General features: G+C 25.7%; 1 protein-coding gene across 1 annotated transcript in view; it reads left to right on the forward strand.

The window, feature by feature from the left end:
- LOC126897466 (uncharacterized) overlaps positions 1 to 18305 on the forward strand; it is a 169952-nt gene extending 151647 nt beyond the window's left edge. The window contains exons 2-13 of the mRNA XM_050671092.1: positions 7567 to 7627; positions 8351 to 8467; positions 9111 to 9131; positions 9520 to 9534; positions 9740 to 9859; positions 10300 to 10377; positions 12124 to 12165; positions 13447 to 13494; positions 13930 to 13977; positions 15426 to 15564; positions 15626 to 17249; positions 17599 to 18305. Coding sequence (XP_050527049.1) covers positions 7567 to 7627; positions 8351 to 8467; positions 9111 to 9131; positions 9520 to 9534; positions 9740 to 9859; positions 10300 to 10377; positions 12124 to 12165; positions 13447 to 13494; positions 13930 to 13977; positions 15426 to 15564; positions 15626 to 15641 — 705 coding nt within the window. The 3' untranslated portion in view covers positions 15642 to 17249; positions 17599 to 18305. The remainder of the gene's footprint in view (positions 1 to 7566; positions 7628 to 8350; positions 8468 to 9110; positions 9132 to 9519; positions 9535 to 9739; positions 9860 to 10299; positions 10378 to 12123; positions 12166 to 13446; positions 13495 to 13929; positions 13978 to 15425; positions 15565 to 15625; positions 17250 to 17598) is intronic.
- Positions 18306 to 19258: the final 953 nt, after the last annotated feature.

Raw genomic sequence — 19258 nt, forward strand, 5'->3', positions numbered from 1 at the left:
ATGTACTAGTATGTTTGGTAGAGGTAAGTTTTGCATAAAATCAAAAAGTGCCATCTATAAATTACAGCAAAAACTACACAAGTCAATGACTTGTGTAGTTTTTGCAGTGATTCTAGTTTCTTGTAGTAAATTTTGAATTAAATATGAATCTGACAAATGTAGTTTTTACACAGAATACGTAACCAGGTACATAATTATCAAATTTGACAAAAAGTCATTATTGAAAAATAGTTGACTTATTTTGTTTTTTAAATGACCGATTCAATTATAAAATTTCCTGATTACATATTAATCTTAACAATTTAATTTATTCTATTTAATAATGTCAATTTCAAACTTGCAAGTTGAGCTAAAAGTTATGGTAATAAATAAATTTTTTTTTTTTATTAAAACTTTCACTTTAAAGGTCAAAATAAAGTAGGTTCAAAATGATTACTTGTAACTGTCGTACGTTGGTAGTGTCCCAACGTAGACACAAAAGTTTAACACAAATTAATTAATGTTTTTATATATATATATTGACGACGAGTTCGTCATTCGAGCTCTTCTCAAGTCCTCCCGTTGGATAAACTGATCAGCCCCAATCCCTCTAATTAGTGCACTACTAAATGGGTAGAGTTTAGACCCGTCAGCACAGTCTACCTCAAAAGTAGCAGACTGAAGAGTGGCTCCTTGTCAGCCACCAGCCCAACTATCTTTTTACTATACCCACTAAAGGACGGTTAAGCCCAAAAACTAGCCAGCTCGTACACTAATTATTAAGATTGACTAAAGGACCAGCAGTCCAACCTTGACTCTAGCTGCACACACACACACACAAATTTTAAGAACACGGTGAATATAATTTATTTACGCTAAGTCCAGTTTTTAAATAGTTATTTTATTCAAGAAACGAATTAAACACAAAGTTAAAAAGTAATAGTAAAATATAACACAAAATAAAATTAAATCGTACAAAAATACTCGCGTACACATAACTCGACGTTTCTTCGACAAAAAACGTCCAGTATCGTCCTCCTATACTTTTCATGTTTCCCTTTTATATGGAATTATTATATTTCTTAAGAGTTCAAAAATTGCTTACTACTATTGTAAAGCTTATATTATACTAAAATCGACGTCATACTTCCTCATCTTATTACTACATAACATATTAAAAATCAAAATCAATAATAATTTGAAAACAATTAATTTTAAAAATTATATAATATATAATAAAAAGAATTACTAATCTTGGTATAATTAAGGAAATAGAAGTTGATGTTGTTTTTGTAATTATCCATCAATTTCTTAGAATTAAACACTATTGTTACGAGAGTAACAAATAGAATAAAATAAAATAGTATTGCCGAATAATTAATTAGTTTATTAAAAAAAAAGTAATAGCAGTCGCACAATAGTTTTCAAATGACTAACGATGCTCTGAATTACAACAGTCGCAGTCGGCCCACTTTCCGGTTTTGCAACGCCGAAAAATACCTTATAAACACATACTTATAGGCCGACCTCGATTACAATTCAATTTATGATTATCTGTTATTATAATTGTAGAACAATAATAAAACTAAGTTAAGTATTCATAACATTATCTACAGATTTGCATCGAAGCGTTTCTTATGATAGTGATTTTAATCACTGTCAGATTAAATCTATACTGGACTCAACTATGCAACGTTCTCACTATGTCATGATCCCACAGTGCTGGGGTTTTTTTTTTTATAAAATTAGAATTCTTTTAGATATAATATATAATACTATATAATGAATTTTACAATTTTTATTTTTTATTTTTTAATTATTATTTTTATTGTTTATGATAAGTCATTTGTTGAAAGGTACTCATGGATTATTTTCAGTGATGAAGTTTATTGTTTAACAATTATTTTATATAATATAATAAACACATAAAATAAAAAAATATTTTCATTTTTCTTTTTTTTTTTTGAAATTATAATTTTAGATCTTAAATTTAAAACAAACTGAGAAAAAAATTAATTTTAAAAGTAAACTACTAATTAATTTTTAATAATTAAACTACACTGAATAATTATTTTATAAATAATTAAAAAAAAAATTATGGACCGCTAAATATTGTACGTACTGCATCATGTACCAGCCGATTTTTCGTAGTCTTTTTCAAAAAAATTTCATCTTCAAAATGAAGCGCGCAAACTACAAGATTATTTTTTTTGGTAAAGTCTCTGTTAAATGATTAAATTGATAATTATTCATCCATAGTTTCAAACGATCGTTTTCTTTCTGGATAAGAAAAAAAGCTTTTAATCCTTGAAGACATATCTACTTGGACAAAACTTTACTGAACATCGCACACTGTTGAGGTAGTGAGATATTTTGAAAGAAAGCACCAAATATAACACGGAATACGATTGGTTTGGTTGTGATCACACGAAAGAGTGTCAACGTACACAAACAAGATAGTATTGAAGACACCATGAAAGGTATGCGCTAGTAATGTTAATTTTTAGGGAATCAAGGTATTTTGATTAACTATAGAGATGATAAGGAGTAATGGTTTCTACCTGTGTACCTTAGTCATCTAGTACACTTACGCAAGGTGCTATTGTTCTAAAACAATAGCACCTTGCATTTTAACTAGTGCAAGACTAGAACAGGTTCATGGTTGGGATAGGTAAACAAATATACATAAATAAATGTATTTGAGGTATCTAGACCCCCTACATTTTGCCGGCCGGATAGTACGTAATTAATTATAACATATAAAATTGATTCCAATTACTACTTAAAATCGTTTCTTCTCCAATAGAAATTTTACCTAAGAGCTTACTAAAATAGAAAGCCCGCATCTATAACTCCCTTAATTTATATTCCTGTACAGAAACCAAAACAATTGTAACTGCTTCAATCAAATTGAAGTAGTTAATATTTCACATTATAAAAACTGAGAATTACTTAATTTTCACGACTAATTAAGGGATATTAGCCATGAAAAAGTAATAACTAAGGTTAAATGAGGGATTATGGGTTTAATATCTTAATTTAATGATGTATTAAAATAAGTTATGTCAATAATCATGTTTTTTTACGGAATTTCATAATATATATGCTACAGCAGATTTAATAATGAAATAAATTAAAAGAATTCTTGTGCTCATACATATGGTTGCACTGATATCTCTTTTGCCAATCAAAACACCGTTTTGTTATCGGTCCAAGTGAACTATCTGTTTTCATATAGTCTGTAATTATATCATGAATTATTTTTATATAATGTAAGGAAATATATTGTTCGAAGTATATAGTCTTGTTGTGTAACATCGGTGGTACGAACGCGTGTCTGATAGTGGAAACCGTAAAAGGAATAATACAAAATTAAAAAAAACATATACGAGAAAAATAATATAACGCTTAATCGTGTATAAATATATAAAAGACAAAAATATATATATATATATATAAACGACGGTAGCGGCGGTAAGAATATATAAATAAATAAATTTAATATATATATATGTATATACGTTAGACGTATGGCACACAGGCGATATTGGTCAATCAAAAAAAAATACTCATAGTAGGACAACAGCTGATAAAGGTGTCATGAGTGGCGGGGCCGTGTCACAATAAAAAATTTGTTTATATATATATATAATAAAATTGTACAGAAAAATATTTATGTTCGCAAGTGGTGGGGTAAATGCGTTACGACAGTCTAGTCTCGAGGCCATAGACGACTGGATACACGAGAATAATAACATGTGGCGCGTAGAGAGTTACAAACAAACAACATACATGTAAAACTAATATAAGCGTGTTAATAATATAAAAACTATTGTATTTTATATTTATATTTAATATTGTAAAATGTATAGACATAATTATATATATATATATATATATATATATACAGAATGATTTTTTTATCATAACCCACTCAATTACTTGCAGAATAATAATAATTTAAACATTTTTTTTTATTATTATCTTTAGTTACACATTATTCTTGAATTTTTAACTATGTAATACTTTTTAAGTTCANTATTTGTAATCCCTTGTGTATTATACCTGTATATTAATTCAAAAATTTGAAACTTTAAATGATTATATCTAATAAAAGAATTAAGTTATATTAAAAATTCAAATGCCATTTACTATTAAATTAAAAACTCAAACATTTTATTAAATTAAAAATATGTGTTACCATTTAAAAAAACAAAGTTGACCCCTTTACAAGGCATAAGGGATGAACTTAAAAAGTATTACATAGTTAAAAATTCAAGAATAATATGTAACTAAAGATAATAATAAAAAAAAATGTTTAAATTATTATTATTCTACAAGAAATTGAGTGGGTTATGATAAAAAAATCACTCTGTATATAAAAATACATATGTGCATAAGCGAATTCGAGGATGGGCAAAAAATTAATACATATTATGTATAATAAAACAAGGAAAAAAATGTTTTTCTGGAAAATTACCTAACGTGCTCTGATTTTCAATTTTTTTTTTCAACGAAAGTATTCGGTAACGTACTCCGAAAAACTTATTGACGAAAAATTTTGCCGATCAGTATTCATAATTAATATATGTTGTTGTTGTCATATATGAATTAATTGTTATAGTTTATTACCTATGTTTTATTTATATTATATTTGATATTTTTATATATTACGTTTAGTTAATTCAACATAACTTTATTAAGATATGAACTGTCGATTTCTTTTAAATTTGTTGATATATTTATTATGTTAATTGTTATAAATATGTATCCTTTGTTTGAACTTTATCTTTATAATCAGCTTACTGTTTATAATTTTTTCTTTCCTTTCAACTATTTTTTTTCATGTCCACAAAGAGTTTATATTTAGATACTATTTTTCATTTGCACATAGAACTATACTTTGTATATATTATCAAGGAATATTATATTTTAAATATAAATTTCAGGATGGTTTTAATTATATAAGTTTGTACATTCATCATAAGAACTGTACTGTATTAATAATTTTATTTATCTCATATATGATGTATGAGTCTATGAGTTAATCGTAAAAATTGGTAACCATTTATAACTATCATGTTGTCCAACTTCAAATCACAGTAACTAATATTTTTATCAAAATTAAATTTTTTTATTGTCTAAGTTATAATAACTTAAATAAAACACTGATCTTGAAATAATATTTTTTTTAAAAAACTCTTATTGTACACCTACCAGAATCAGTGGCCTGAACTTTTAATGACAGCCCGAAGACATTACGCGCCAAAGGCGCGTAAGGCTTGTAAGGTTCCGGGTCTGGGGCAGAGCTCTAGCTAGGCAAAGCCTAGATTTTTATTATAAATACGTATTTAATAAGTTATGAATGATACAATTAAAAAAAATTTAATATGCCTACTTTCGGTACTAAGAGAGCCTTCGGATCTATTTTATAGAAGGAGGCCAATCTAAAATATATTTATCAACTATTTTGGAAATAACTGGCGCTAATAATGTTTTGAAGTTAGGGGTGTTCTATTTCCAAAGGCCTAACTTATTTTCTACCTATTAATTCATGTTACCTACCTCTGTGATATTGGAAATAAATTCTATTAATATTCATAAATTACTACTAATATAATTTATACTATATTATTAATGTATTATAATAAAATGTAATAAATCTAATAGCAGTAGACAAAAAAAATTATAAATTGTTATTTAGGTAATTCCAAAGAACTATGAAAAATAATATCAAGTTTATGCTTTTTAATGTTCGATAATATTCTAAAAAACCTAACTTTTTTGTTATTCAAAAGCCACCTCTAAATTGGAAAATGGTCAATAATGTAAGAATTTATTATGAGGAATTGTAAGAAATTTATTTCTCCCGATAAACAACAGTGGGTAATCAAAAAAAAAATAAATAAAAGAATAAAATTATTAAATATTATAAAATTATTAATGTTTTACTTTTATGGTATGTTATTAATTATATTTGTATATAAATGGTTATACACATTTATTAAGTATATTACATCATATTTTTTCGTTATGTCGTAACTCAAAAATAAAAATATAAAATAGAGTTCTCTAAAATTTAAAAGGTGTCAGAAATGATTATTATTGTCGGTGTAAAAATGTGTAAGTGAGAGTTACTTTTGTTTCGGGGTGTAATTCGAGGGTCATAAAATAACGATGTAAAAAATCTTACCTGGTTAATTCTCTGGTTCTTATAATTATCCTTATTGATGATATCGATGAAGATAATAAATAAAATACACAAATTCAGATTTTTAGTTCACAAATTAACACATAAAATTTCGACAATGACGATTGCTACGTTCGCACAACTTAATGCGGAGCACGATAGAAAAGAGCGTAATGCGGATTACGAAAGAATAGCCCAAATACAGAGCACGAAATGAATAGCGCAATACGGAGCATGAAATGAACAGCTAGGAGCAAGGGTTTGCTCTGGCTTTTTATAATATTTTTTTACCCCCAAAAATCGTCACTGTCGAATTTTTAGTATAATTGTTTATTGATAAGTAAGCATTAAAAACAGAGATCAATACAGATGAATAGAACATAAATTATTTTGACTTTTACATATATAACATTAACATGTTTTTTTTTACAAGCAAGACGAAAATTGATACAATGCATTTAACTATTAATAGTAGAATAACAAAGATGACAAACATAATATATAGATTTTATTTCGGTGAGGAAGGATTTTTAAAGTAATTATTAATTGATTTATGATCGAACCGCATACACTACAATGTAGTTAAACAGTGTGAGTCTTTTGACTATTTCTCTTAAATGTCTATCTAAGTTTTTGTTCGAAAAAAGGATCATGTCCTTGTAAGAATATAATGTATAATGAAACAAGTTAAAATGTACCACTTCTATCCATAGAAATGGTGATTATTTGAAATGAAAAAATATATACTAATAAAAACTAAAAAGATAATATTGTTGAGTACATGAACAGGGTATTTTAGTGTTGTCTCGTATAAAAATAATAGTGACGATTATATTACGACAGTTAAATAATGATTTTTTCATAAAAATGCATTAATTAAAATTAAATTAAATCATATCATCATAGTCAACAATTTTCCCAGAGTTATGACGCCTAGCTTTATTATTTAAAAAAAATTTTGAGTTAGACATCATTTAGTAATTTTCTGGAATTGTTAAATTTTTCAATATTTTATTATACAATAAGATTAAAATAAAATTTTACCGTAAAATTCTTAAAATAGGTTTATAAATAAATTTAACAAGATTTAGTGCCGGTTGAATACAATTAAAATATGTTTTTGAAATACATATTAATAATCAAAGATAAATAGAAGCTTTGAGTCAAATAAATTAAATAGCATATTTTTCCCAAAATAAAATAGATTCATGTATTTTCAATCAACCAGTTATTTTTTATTTTATTCAACTCTGTTTTATTCTACAGTATAAAAACTAAAATTTTCGATAGACTATTGAAATCCATCACCAAAAAATTCATAAAATGGTATGTACTATTTCTTCATAACTTCATGATATAAATTTGATGTAAAAATTAAATAATATTTTTTTTTTCAGAAATCACTTACTATATGTGTGATTATATTAGTATTAGACGTTGATTTCTCATTTGCGTCTGGTAATAAAACTATATAAACTTATTTTTTTATAGCAATAGAATTTAGAAGTACAATCACATATTTATAAGAATTGATATAATAAAATAAATTACATCTATAGCAAAAATCACTATTGGAAGTTCTTTAATGATCTACATCTCACACAAAACAATTATCATGTAATATTTACTTTAACCACAAAGGAAAGTGAGAATGAGGATTGTATATTAAGATGAGGTTGTGTCTATGTAGATATTCACGTACGTATAATATTACAGCAATTTTTGTTTTCTCAGCTGACACTCCGGAATAACTATAAGTGCTGATAGGCCATTGTTATAAGATGGGACTGTGAGTAACGCCTAAGTATAAGGTGCACGCGAAGTGCAAGACACAAACACTCTTAAATATAGAGAATGAAGGTCGGTTATTGTATAGGAACGAACAAAGACTTGACTTGATAGAGAAAATGGATAGCGATAACCGAGTACTAAGACTGACAAATGACACAAAGCATAAGGCTACTGTAGTCAAATATTAACAGTGATCTTTAGGTTTCAATAGTTTTAGATTGATTGCTAATTTCACAATAAATATTTTTCATTGTCAATTCATCAGTCGCTAAAAGCGATTACGAATTCTGTGTTTTATTTTATAATATATTTTGCATATAGTCTTTAATTAGTTGATTTTAGTAAAAATTATTAGATCATAACTTAATAATGCATGATAACATTTTATAGGGTGTATTGTTTGTACCGGAAATATAGGATTAAAGAAAAGTACGTGTGGTCATTATTTTTGTTCACTCTGTTTAAGGACATTCAATAATTGTTCGTGTGGAAAAGACATCATAATTGGTAATATCATTAATAATATTAAATAAAAGATTTAAATACACCAATAACATTTATTCTTTATATTGCAATAAAACAATATTTTCTTCTACTTTTTATAAACCTCTTACAGTTGTCTGATTTTTATAACTTTATACGCTTTGTGATCTTTTTTCGTATCGTATTAATAAATTTGATTAAAATTGCTACAACAGAAACATGTTGAATAGCCTATATAAACTCAAAAAAAATGTCATGATCAAGTAAAATATATTACTTTTCGGCTACGCATCCAGGCTAATAAATTATACTTACACTTTTTCTCTTAGGTATTACTTTGAATAACTAATAACTTCTGAAACATTAGTTCAAGTTATTTACTATGATATATTTTCCTAATCCATATGTCTTACACATATCTTTGAAATATAAAGAACATTTTAAATATATTTGTAAGCATTAGACGTAACACTAGCAAATTAAAAAAGATTTAATTTTAATAAATCTTCTAATTCCAAGCAATTTTTATCTTGTGTTTTCTATTTCATGTTTTTTTTATGCATAAATGAATTTTAGAAAAAAATATCTTTTTTATGTCTATTAACAACCTATTAAAAATCGAAAACTTTATTTAAATTTTGAATTTATTAAATTTAATTCTTTTCAGATTATAGCAATCGTACAATAGGTAAAATTTTTTTATAATTTAAATAAATTACATTAATTAGTTACACGATAAGATTTTTTTATCAAACTGGGTATATATGCTCTTATTGTCAAGTCTTTAATTAAATTTTAAATGTATTTTGAAGAAATTTGAATATATATAAAACTGATTAAATATGAACTTGATTTTATTAAGAATCTATTTAGAATTAATTTAGCAATTAACTGTCCATTGATTTTATTATGATCTTTAGTTAATTCATTCTAATTAAAAAAGATTAGACGGTTGCTTAATTATAAAATTTAATATTTTATAACTTTTAATATTTGTGTTAAAAAAAAATGTTTAAACTAAGTATCATTTGTTCAGTGTAATTTTAATTAAGATTTATATTTTGTTTTGATTATAGAAGAAGATTTAATAAGTAAGTATAATCTAAATAATTATTTCTTATAAAAATATATAAAAGTAATCGGTATTGTCTTATTTATGTAACTAAAACACTAAGTTAAAAATTATTTTTCAAAAATTAAAAACGTTATAATATAATAAAAAGTTCAATTATAAAAAAAATATTATTATACCATAATTTATATAGGTATTATCTTAATTAAATTTATAATTTATAGAATGTTCTGTTTGTACAAATAATAACGGATTACAGCAAGTTACGTGTCCTCACCCATATTGTAACACCTGTACGCGTATTATTTCGCATTGTAATATATGCAATAAATCTTTCAGAGTTGGTAATATTATTGATAATATTAAATGTAAGATCTAAGCTTACCTATAATAGTTCAGATAAAATAAACTTTTCAGGTTTTTTTTTCAAAAAACTTACTTTCTATAAAATTTCTATAGAAATTACTTTTTTCTAAAAGTAAAATGCTTACCATTAAAGATAAAAAAATAAGTATTTAAGCGATACATAATAACAAATATTCAGTGTAATTTTAATTCAGGTTTATACTTTGTTTTGATACAGTAAAATATTTATGTAAGTGTAAATTAAATTATTATCTCTTATAAAAATGTATAAAAGTGATCAGTATTGTCTTATTTATGTAACTAAAACACTAAGTTAAAAATCATTTTTCAAAAATTAAAAACGTTATAATGTAATAAAAAGTTCAATTATAAAAAAAATGTTATTATACCATAATTTATATAAATTCACTATTTAAAGGTTGTTCAAAATGTCGAATGTACGTTAATCTACAAATTAGATCCAATAAAATATACTGTACAAGCTGTATACAAAATGGTAATACAAATTATGTAAGGTGTTCAGTAAGTAAAGAAATGAGTTACTATTTTTCTTGTTGTTCGTAACAATTAATTTGTTTCCTAACTTATTGATCACTCTGCATATTTTAAAATTAAATAAGATAAATAAAACATAATATTTATAAACTTGAATTCATACTAACATATTAAATATATATTACATTTTTATATATATCTATATTATAAGGGTATTCGATATTGTTTTAGACATCAGTATCGTTTCAAATTTTTATATATTTAATTGTAAATTCAAAATATATAAATACTGTGATAAAACGATTATTGAACATTTTTGTTTGTTAGTTAAATAATCATGTTAAATAATAAAAATGACTAAATATTGGAATGATCCGTCATGTCGGAAAATTTCCATATAAAATTTAAATTAAACATAAAATTCTATTTTTTATTCACCCAATTAAATTAATATCAGAAATATCGTGATATGGAACGCGGTGTTGGTTAGTCAATTACTGAAAGTAGGACGATGGTTGATAAAGGTGACATGAGTCGCGGAGCACGGTGTATCACTAAGCGACGCGAGGTTGGGTCACTGTTTAAATATTGGAATGAACCATTATGTTGGAAAATAATCTTATAAAATAAAAATTAAATATAGAAAATATCACCATAATCACTAAATTTTGAATGGATTTATAAAAATTTTACCAAAAAATACGAAATAATAACAATATTCTATAGTCGATCACAATTGCTTTATATTATAATAATATGCAAACATATTTATTCAATAACCAATCATTTTCTATGATTCTTATAATACAACGTAAAATGGATAATCAGAGTTCAAACAAAAGTATTTATAAAGTTTGTTTTGGTCATTAAAATTAAATTATAAATAGATATTCGTGCAAATTTTTCTTAAATAATGTTTACTAATATGAAATAAAGCTGTGGGGGAACTTTCAACTAACAAAAAATAATTCTGTGGTACAATATAACCTGTAGTAAATTTTCATTCTGATGGGAATCTTGTGAGATTTCAAAAAAATTTTAAATTTCTTAAATCCCGTTTCTTGTTGATAAAATACAGATCAAAAATAAGTAAAAAACATTTATAGTAAAATATATTACATCATATATATACATTATGATTTATGAAGAATACAACACTCAATTTTTTATTTAATATTTAGAAGTGCATTATCTTTACCACAACTAATACACTTGTAAAAATAATTAAAAATATAATAACAAGTTCTCATTTAACTATTAAACAAAGCTACCATTCTAATAAATTTTACAATAGAGTTGATATTTACTGTGCTTATTAAATATAAATAAAATTTCAATCTAAACATATTTATTTTTATTTTTTATTTTATTTTACGTTAATTTTTACAGTTATGTAATTTTGGATATTCTTTATAATGTCTTAAATTGAGGGAGCTTTTTTTAATTTTCGATATTTAAACTTCAATGAGAATAAAATCGGTTTCTTTGATGCGTAAAACAAAATAATCCGTCCAGTGAGAGCCGAAGATTTTCATGGACAGGCATTAAAATAAAAACAAAACACATTAAAACTAATACTTTCTCAGCTTTGTAAAAAATATGTGATTACATATAGTATAGATTGTAAATAAATAAATAATATGCATATTTAATAAATAAAAAAAAGCTAAAATTAATTTTAAAACGTATAATAAATGTATATAATTGTATTATAATAAATGTATAATAATTGTATATGTAAACCTAGGTAAAATCCCACAAGAGATTGAAGAATCGTCATCCAGACAAAGTATGTTACCACTTTATGTAAAATATATATTAAACAAAATATGATTTTTAAGAATACTACTCGCAATTCTGTCGTTAAATAATGATTTTTCCATGAAAATAGTGTTGTAAACCAAAAAATAAGATAATGAGAAAGATTATTGAAAATAAAGAACTATCCTTTTTCTCGGTATGTGCTGTTCGAGGGTCTATGTTTTTTAGCATTAATTTGCAAGCTGAGTTTGAATTTTCTTACCTGATTTTTAACTATCCTTCTAATGTGGAGAATAGTGATAAAAAAGAACGCAATGCCAAACAGTTGTTGATGAAAAAATAAAATAATTAATGTAACTTCACATATATTTATATAAAACAATTGTAATAATCATGCAAAGTTTACGGAGAGATATTATTCTTAATTAATAAACACAACCTTAAATATTTATAAATACACTTATAATTATTCTGTTGTTTTAAATTAATTTAATTCACGAGAACCAGACGATGAAAGCGACGTGTTCATATGTTGGTTTTATCGAAACAGCACAAGTGCGTCCATCTTTGGGTCTTTCCTGGTGTTCTTCTTATAACCCTTCCAGAGACGCACACATTCATCGTCCGGCTATCATTTGCTTCACATTTTTTAGGAATTTCATGATTTTGTATATACATTAAAAAAGGTTCTTTGACTGAAAATAATAAATGGAAACATTTGATTTTTGAAGGGTGCACGTGCGTTGAAAAAGAAGAGCAGATGGCGTGATTGTGTCAATTATGTGTTGGATGCGATTAAGAACAGTAAATATTGATTGTGTATAGTATTTGTTGTGAGAAGTATTGTGTAATAAAATAGAATATTTGTTTGTGTTAAGAGATGAAAGAGAAGAGAAAGAAATAGTGATTTTAAGTATAGGGTAACAACATCCACCCTGATTTTATAAAATGTTGTGTGCTCACAAATTGAGCACAAGAGTGGATTAAAAAGGCAAGACAAAAAAGTTAATTTTATAAAGTGAAAATTGAAATAAAGAACATGTCTGAAAAAAAAAAATTATAAAAGTGTTTCTGATTGCAATTACATGTAAGAGTTCGTTGTATGTAATCGTTATGAGTGAAAGTAAAAAAAAAAAAATGATGTATACTATGCTTAAATTTAAAAAAAAAAAGTAAAAAATTAAATCATGAATAAAATGATAATGATAATGATAATATGTCAATATGGTATAATATAATAGAAATTATGATGATAATAATAATATGAGTATGGTATAGTATAATAAATGTATAAATAATTGTATGTGAGTCCTAGGAATTGTCCCACAAGAGATTGAAGCTTCGTCATCCAGACAAAGTATGTTACCACTTTATGAAAAATATATACTAAACAAAATATGATTTATTAAATATACTACTCGCAATTCTGTTGTTATAAAATAATGATTTTTCATAGAAATTGTATTTATTTTTATGAACCATGGAAATATTACACAATGAGTAATGGTTCTCAAAAAATATAAACTAATATAAGTTGAAATTTATCAAATATTGAAATTTGATCTTTTTGATGCATAATCAAAAATTATCGGTTCATTGAAAGCTGAAGATTTTCTTGGACAGGCATTAAAAAAAAACACAAAAATACTAATACTTTCTCAGCTTTGTAAAAAGCTATAATTACATATAGTATAGATTGTAAATAAATAAATAGTATGTATATTTAATAAATAAAAAAAAGCTAAAATTAATTTTAAAACGTATAATAAATGTATAAATAATTATATGTGAGTCCTAGGAATTGTCCCACAAGAGATTGAAGCTTCGTCATCCAGACAAAGTATGTTACCACTTTATGAAAAATATATATTTTAATTATATTTCATTGTAATCATATTATTATAGGATATTCCTTGTTAAGAGAATTGATAATGAATTCACTTATTGGTCATTATTCACGTTTAAATTTATGATATACAAACTTATTTAATTAAAAACTCAACATGTTTTAACAATTTTCTATAATTTTTTTTAATTATCTTAATTATATTAATATTTGTTTTTTTATGTCCATTACAAATTCTTATTCAATTTTAATAAAGTATATAAAGTAATACGTTTATACTTGTGTACTTTACACAATATGGACTAACATATGATACCATTTCAAGTTTTCACAAACTTTAATATGCTACAAAATATTTACTACTGAATATTAATAAGATATTTTTTTACCAAAATTTTATTTGTATTTTTACTGATTTTGTAGTACTAAATTTTACATGTTACACTTTTTTCTCAAACATCAAATTTTTATGGTGTATTAAGCAAATATATAACTAAAAAATTAAAAAAAAAAGATTTTTGAAATTAGGTCCCCAAACAGAAATAATGCACCTAGAATACATGTATTTTTAAAAAATTGATAAATTTGTATACCTCTAAATCCAAAAAAAATTTTTTTAAATATTTGAAATTTAGTTGAAAGATAAATTATACACTAATACCACATTTGATAATCACTATAAAATAATAACTTCTTAATGGTTTTAAGTGTGCTCAAAAACGCCAATTTTCTCAAAAAGAAGCGCCACTTTTAAAAATTCATTTGGGTTTAGAATTTAACTCACTGTAAATATTCTGACATAATTTTTTAACATTGAGAGTTTATTGTAAGAAAAAGAATATTTCAAAAAGTAAATTTTAAGGGTATTTTTCGAAAGTTAAAGTGAGACCTATTATTATTTTTAGGGTTTAAAAACATAAAGGTATTAAAATAATTAATAATATAAGATAAAACATGCATTTCGACTTATTAAATGAATTGTAAAACTATTGGTTAAGTGTAAAAAGTTACTACCCAGTTATTTCGACTCTACACAATAATCATAATAAATTAGCTTATTGACTTTATACAGTTGATTGACCCCAACCTTTTTTTTTTTTTTGGTTATCTCGAATATCGTACTGCCTTTTAATACTGTCAATAGAATGTATATTATTTGGTGCATTCTCAATTTCAATAGTAAAAAATAACAACATTTTCCATTCGACATTCGGCCATTTTACCTGAAATTTACCAATTGAAATAATTATTTGTTATAATAATAAACCAAATATTTATTATGGTTCATAAAAAAAAATAAAATTTCAATAAGTACATTATTATGACCAAAACCTTTTTAATGAAAAAGTGGCGGATTATATTCCTTCGAGTTATAGTGCTTTTATATTGAATTAAATTAAAAAATATTTTTATGATAATTTGAATTTTTATTTTCATTGTAGATTATGTCCCCATAGAATTTATAAATTACAGTCAAGATAATAAAATTGAAAATCAAAGTATTAATAATAATAATCAAGACAATGAAAGTGACAGTACAAATAAAATAAATTACACAATTGATAGTAACGGAAAACCATTGTAAGCCAAATATCCAAAACTATTTCCGTCTTCAGGTTTAAATACTAAAATTTTTTTACAGTTACCAGTTTTTGTAAATATACAATGTTTAGTCGTGGAAATATTTGAAAGCGAAATATATCAGTACTATATCAGAAAACCTTAACATCTAACTAAATGTTTGATATAATTCATGTGATAAAATACATAATTTCATATAATAAATATAAGTTGCTAAATGTAATTAGAATTTTCAATGATTACCAGTGTTGGGTAAAGGTTATTAAAATAAAATCTAGCTAAGATAGAAATAAGTCGCAGCCCGTCCCTGTCTGTAAGTTTGTTTATTGTCATCGGTTTGGAATGTGTAAAATGATTCATAGTAATTTTTTTTGGTTTTCAACAATTGCAGTTATAAGGAAAAAAATAAAGTAGTGTAAAATGTTCTTGTTTATTTATAAATAGATAAAAATAAGGTTGAGTACGTTATTTACGCTTTTCTATTTACGTTGTCCGCCAACACAATATTCTTAACTTAAAATAAATTAATTTTAAATAAAGATACAACTCGGGACAAGCTACCCAGTACACATTGACTTACAAAGAAATTCAGAATTAGATAGTTTTGGAAGGGGCGTGGTCAAGGTCAGACAGAGAGAGTGGTCTAATGATAGACGGGTAAAGGAGGTGTGATCTTATGATTGATGAGGTAAGGGGAAGGCGTGGTATTATGGTAGTAGGAGTAAGGTACGTGATCTGAGCGATGGTCTTAGAAGGTCATACAAAATGGCGGAGATTTAAACTGTTGGTTTGGTTTGCACACTATAATTTAATGTCAGGGGTGGGGGAGGTGGTTTTTTCAAAATTGCTGTCATCTGAAGGATAGGGTAACTAAATCTCCATGAAACTGATCTATAGTCTAGTGGAGAGGATAATATACATTACATATATTACGTTTAATATTAAACGTACGCATTACATTGAATAGTGAACGTTAAGTAGTGACCGCCGCCGTCACACTTGTCCTTGACTATTCTTAGAACGACTCAACCATCTTGTTAACAAATTCTGTGATGTTATCGTTGTAATAGCCATTACGATTAATTAATTGTCACCGTCGAGAACGTCCTATATACAATCGTTGTTACCCAATCTAATTATACCCCTACACCACCCGGGCGTAGAGTGAGTCGTAAATCCGATGTAATCTAACATAATGCAATAGTAGGTTGAAAGATGTAAACTCAATGTAAACTAACCTAAGTCGGTAGGTGATCTCCTCCTCCTTCAGCAAGTCCTAAAGAACGTGGGGTAATGAAACTTAACATAAGCTAATCTAATGGGAGGGGTGCGGTTGAAACCCGACGTAAATTAACTTGCCGCATGTCTATAGATTGTATTTAATAAATCGATAATTATGTGAAAAAATAAAAATAAATTATCAAGGGTAGGTATGCTTTAATCCTTGAACGTGCCTATAGTATGCGAAGTGTAGCCAAATGTGGTTCTAAAATGAGGCTCTAAATTGAAATTATGATAAACATTTTTATGAGAACAATTGCTATCACCAGGTAATCATATTTCCAATATCAAAGATGTCACCGTACAGTAATAATCAGTGTATGAATTTATGAGAACAATGACAACGTCTGTCGTTATGGCATTATAATTTCTAAGAATCTCATCATTGGTTACCAGACACTTAGGTAAGCATAATATTTCAAACATCGTTTGTGTAGTATTCGAACATGTTTGAACCAACCCAACCTTGTCTGATCAAGATCTTCGATCCCTATAAAAGAACGTTACACCACTTTCAGACTCATTCAATTACTATCTTTTCTAAAACGATCATACCAAAAACGATTTATCAGATTATTTCTATTATTTGTCCTAAAGAATTTGTACATGTCTATGAATTGCTGTCTTTTGATATAAAATAAAGTAAATAATACATTTAGATATATTTATTTTTTAACTGTTTTCTACTGACTTTGGTTACTAGTATAGTTTATGTTTAGAGTTGTTTAAAATCTTATTAATTTTTTATTTTAGAATGGAGCAATTAAAGAAACAGTTGAACGATCAGACTACATTATAATTGTGGCGGTCGAATGTTCTAGAATGTTCGGCCGCCGCCGCCTCTAGAAGATTCGTCGCTCTACATAAGCGTGTGGCGGTCGAATGTTCTAGAGAGTTCCGCCGCCGCCTCTAGAAGATTCCTCTGACTATTTAAGGGCAAGATCGTCGCTCCAGTCAGTCAGTTGATCAGTCAATCACTTACGCATTCTGTCTTACACGCGCTTCGTTTCTCGCTGTTATTTATTAGTTCGTTGTAATACAGTTCGTCTCTCGCTGTTATTTGTTATTTGTTAGTTCGTTGTAATATAGTATAGTTGTTATTAAATCGTAAAAGTGTTTATTACTTCTATATATTACACCTCGCTACATAATGATATTCAAAATTAAGTGATCTGGAGGAATATACGCCATACAAAGTCATATCTATGAAAAATACAAGCACATGAAATGGGGTTGTCATTGTTGGTTGTCTAATCATCAATATTAATGTGTTTATCCCGAGATTAAACTTAACTAATGAAGAAATCGAAGCTCTTAATATCAACAATGATGATAAAAGATTACATTTATTATATAAAGGCAAAAGTGGAAATGCATATTTGTTTGATTTTCATTAATTTGTTAATATTTTTCCTTGTTTTTTTTTTGCAATTATTTATATTAAACAAAACAAGTTATTACTATACACTTGTATGATTTAAAATTGAATAATATATTATATTTTTATTTTATAAAATTGTGTCATATTTATTTACACTTTATGTCCTTGTACATGTTTGCGTCTAGCAAAGTCTTTCTTTAATTTGTGATCGCAATGATTGGTCACCCTTCGTTTCTTTTATCACTAGTCAAGTTAATCTGTTAAGGTAGACAGATTAACTAAAAAAATCATCGTTCTTTTCTTTTTGGATCAGTAACCTGTCAAGTTGACGTATTTTTCTTTTTCGATGCCAATTTATATGAATAAATAAATATATACAGAGTGATCGAAATCTGGTAAGACACTAATTTTTAGAAACTATTGAGAATTTAAAATTTTTGTAAAAAGAAAAATTATTAAGTTTATAAAACTCTACAATAATATGATGTTCAATAAAAATTTTTTTTATCCCTTCAGGAATAAAAATGTTTATTTATAATTTTTTTAAAGGGATACCACTATTTTTGATTTGATAATATGATAGGAAAAAAAAATTACAAACAATTGTGTTCTTATAATTTTTTTTATCCAAACAAACGTTTACGTTTTATAATTGTTTAAAGATTTTGACTTCGAGAAAAAATATTTTCATTTATTACGTTTCATAATATCGGTGGCAGTGCAATCGGTACTTTTGTTAGATCCTTTAGTCTTGCAAAACCATAGATTTCGCTATTAATAATACACCGAAAACCCGGTTTAAATCTATTATTGTTATCACTCATTTAGTGCGTAGTAAATTTTTATAGCTAATTTACCTGTCATAACTTGATCAATAAAATTTGGTTTACGCAACAGCAAATAAAAATAATGACTTCTGTATTTAATACAGTAAAATGGCAATAGAAATTTGGCCTAAAATCACTTAACTTTAACAAGCTGTAACAGACGAACGGTTAATCGGATAAAAAAAATTATAATAACAAAATTTCT

Source organism: Daktulosphaira vitifoliae, unplaced genomic scaffold, assembly GCF_025091365.1.
Source record: "Daktulosphaira vitifoliae isolate Bord-2020 unplaced genomic scaffold, ASM2509136v1 Scaffold_2, whole genome shotgun sequence".
Classification (NCBI taxonomy): Eukaryota; Metazoa; Arthropoda; class Insecta; order Hemiptera; family Phylloxeridae; genus Daktulosphaira; species Daktulosphaira vitifoliae.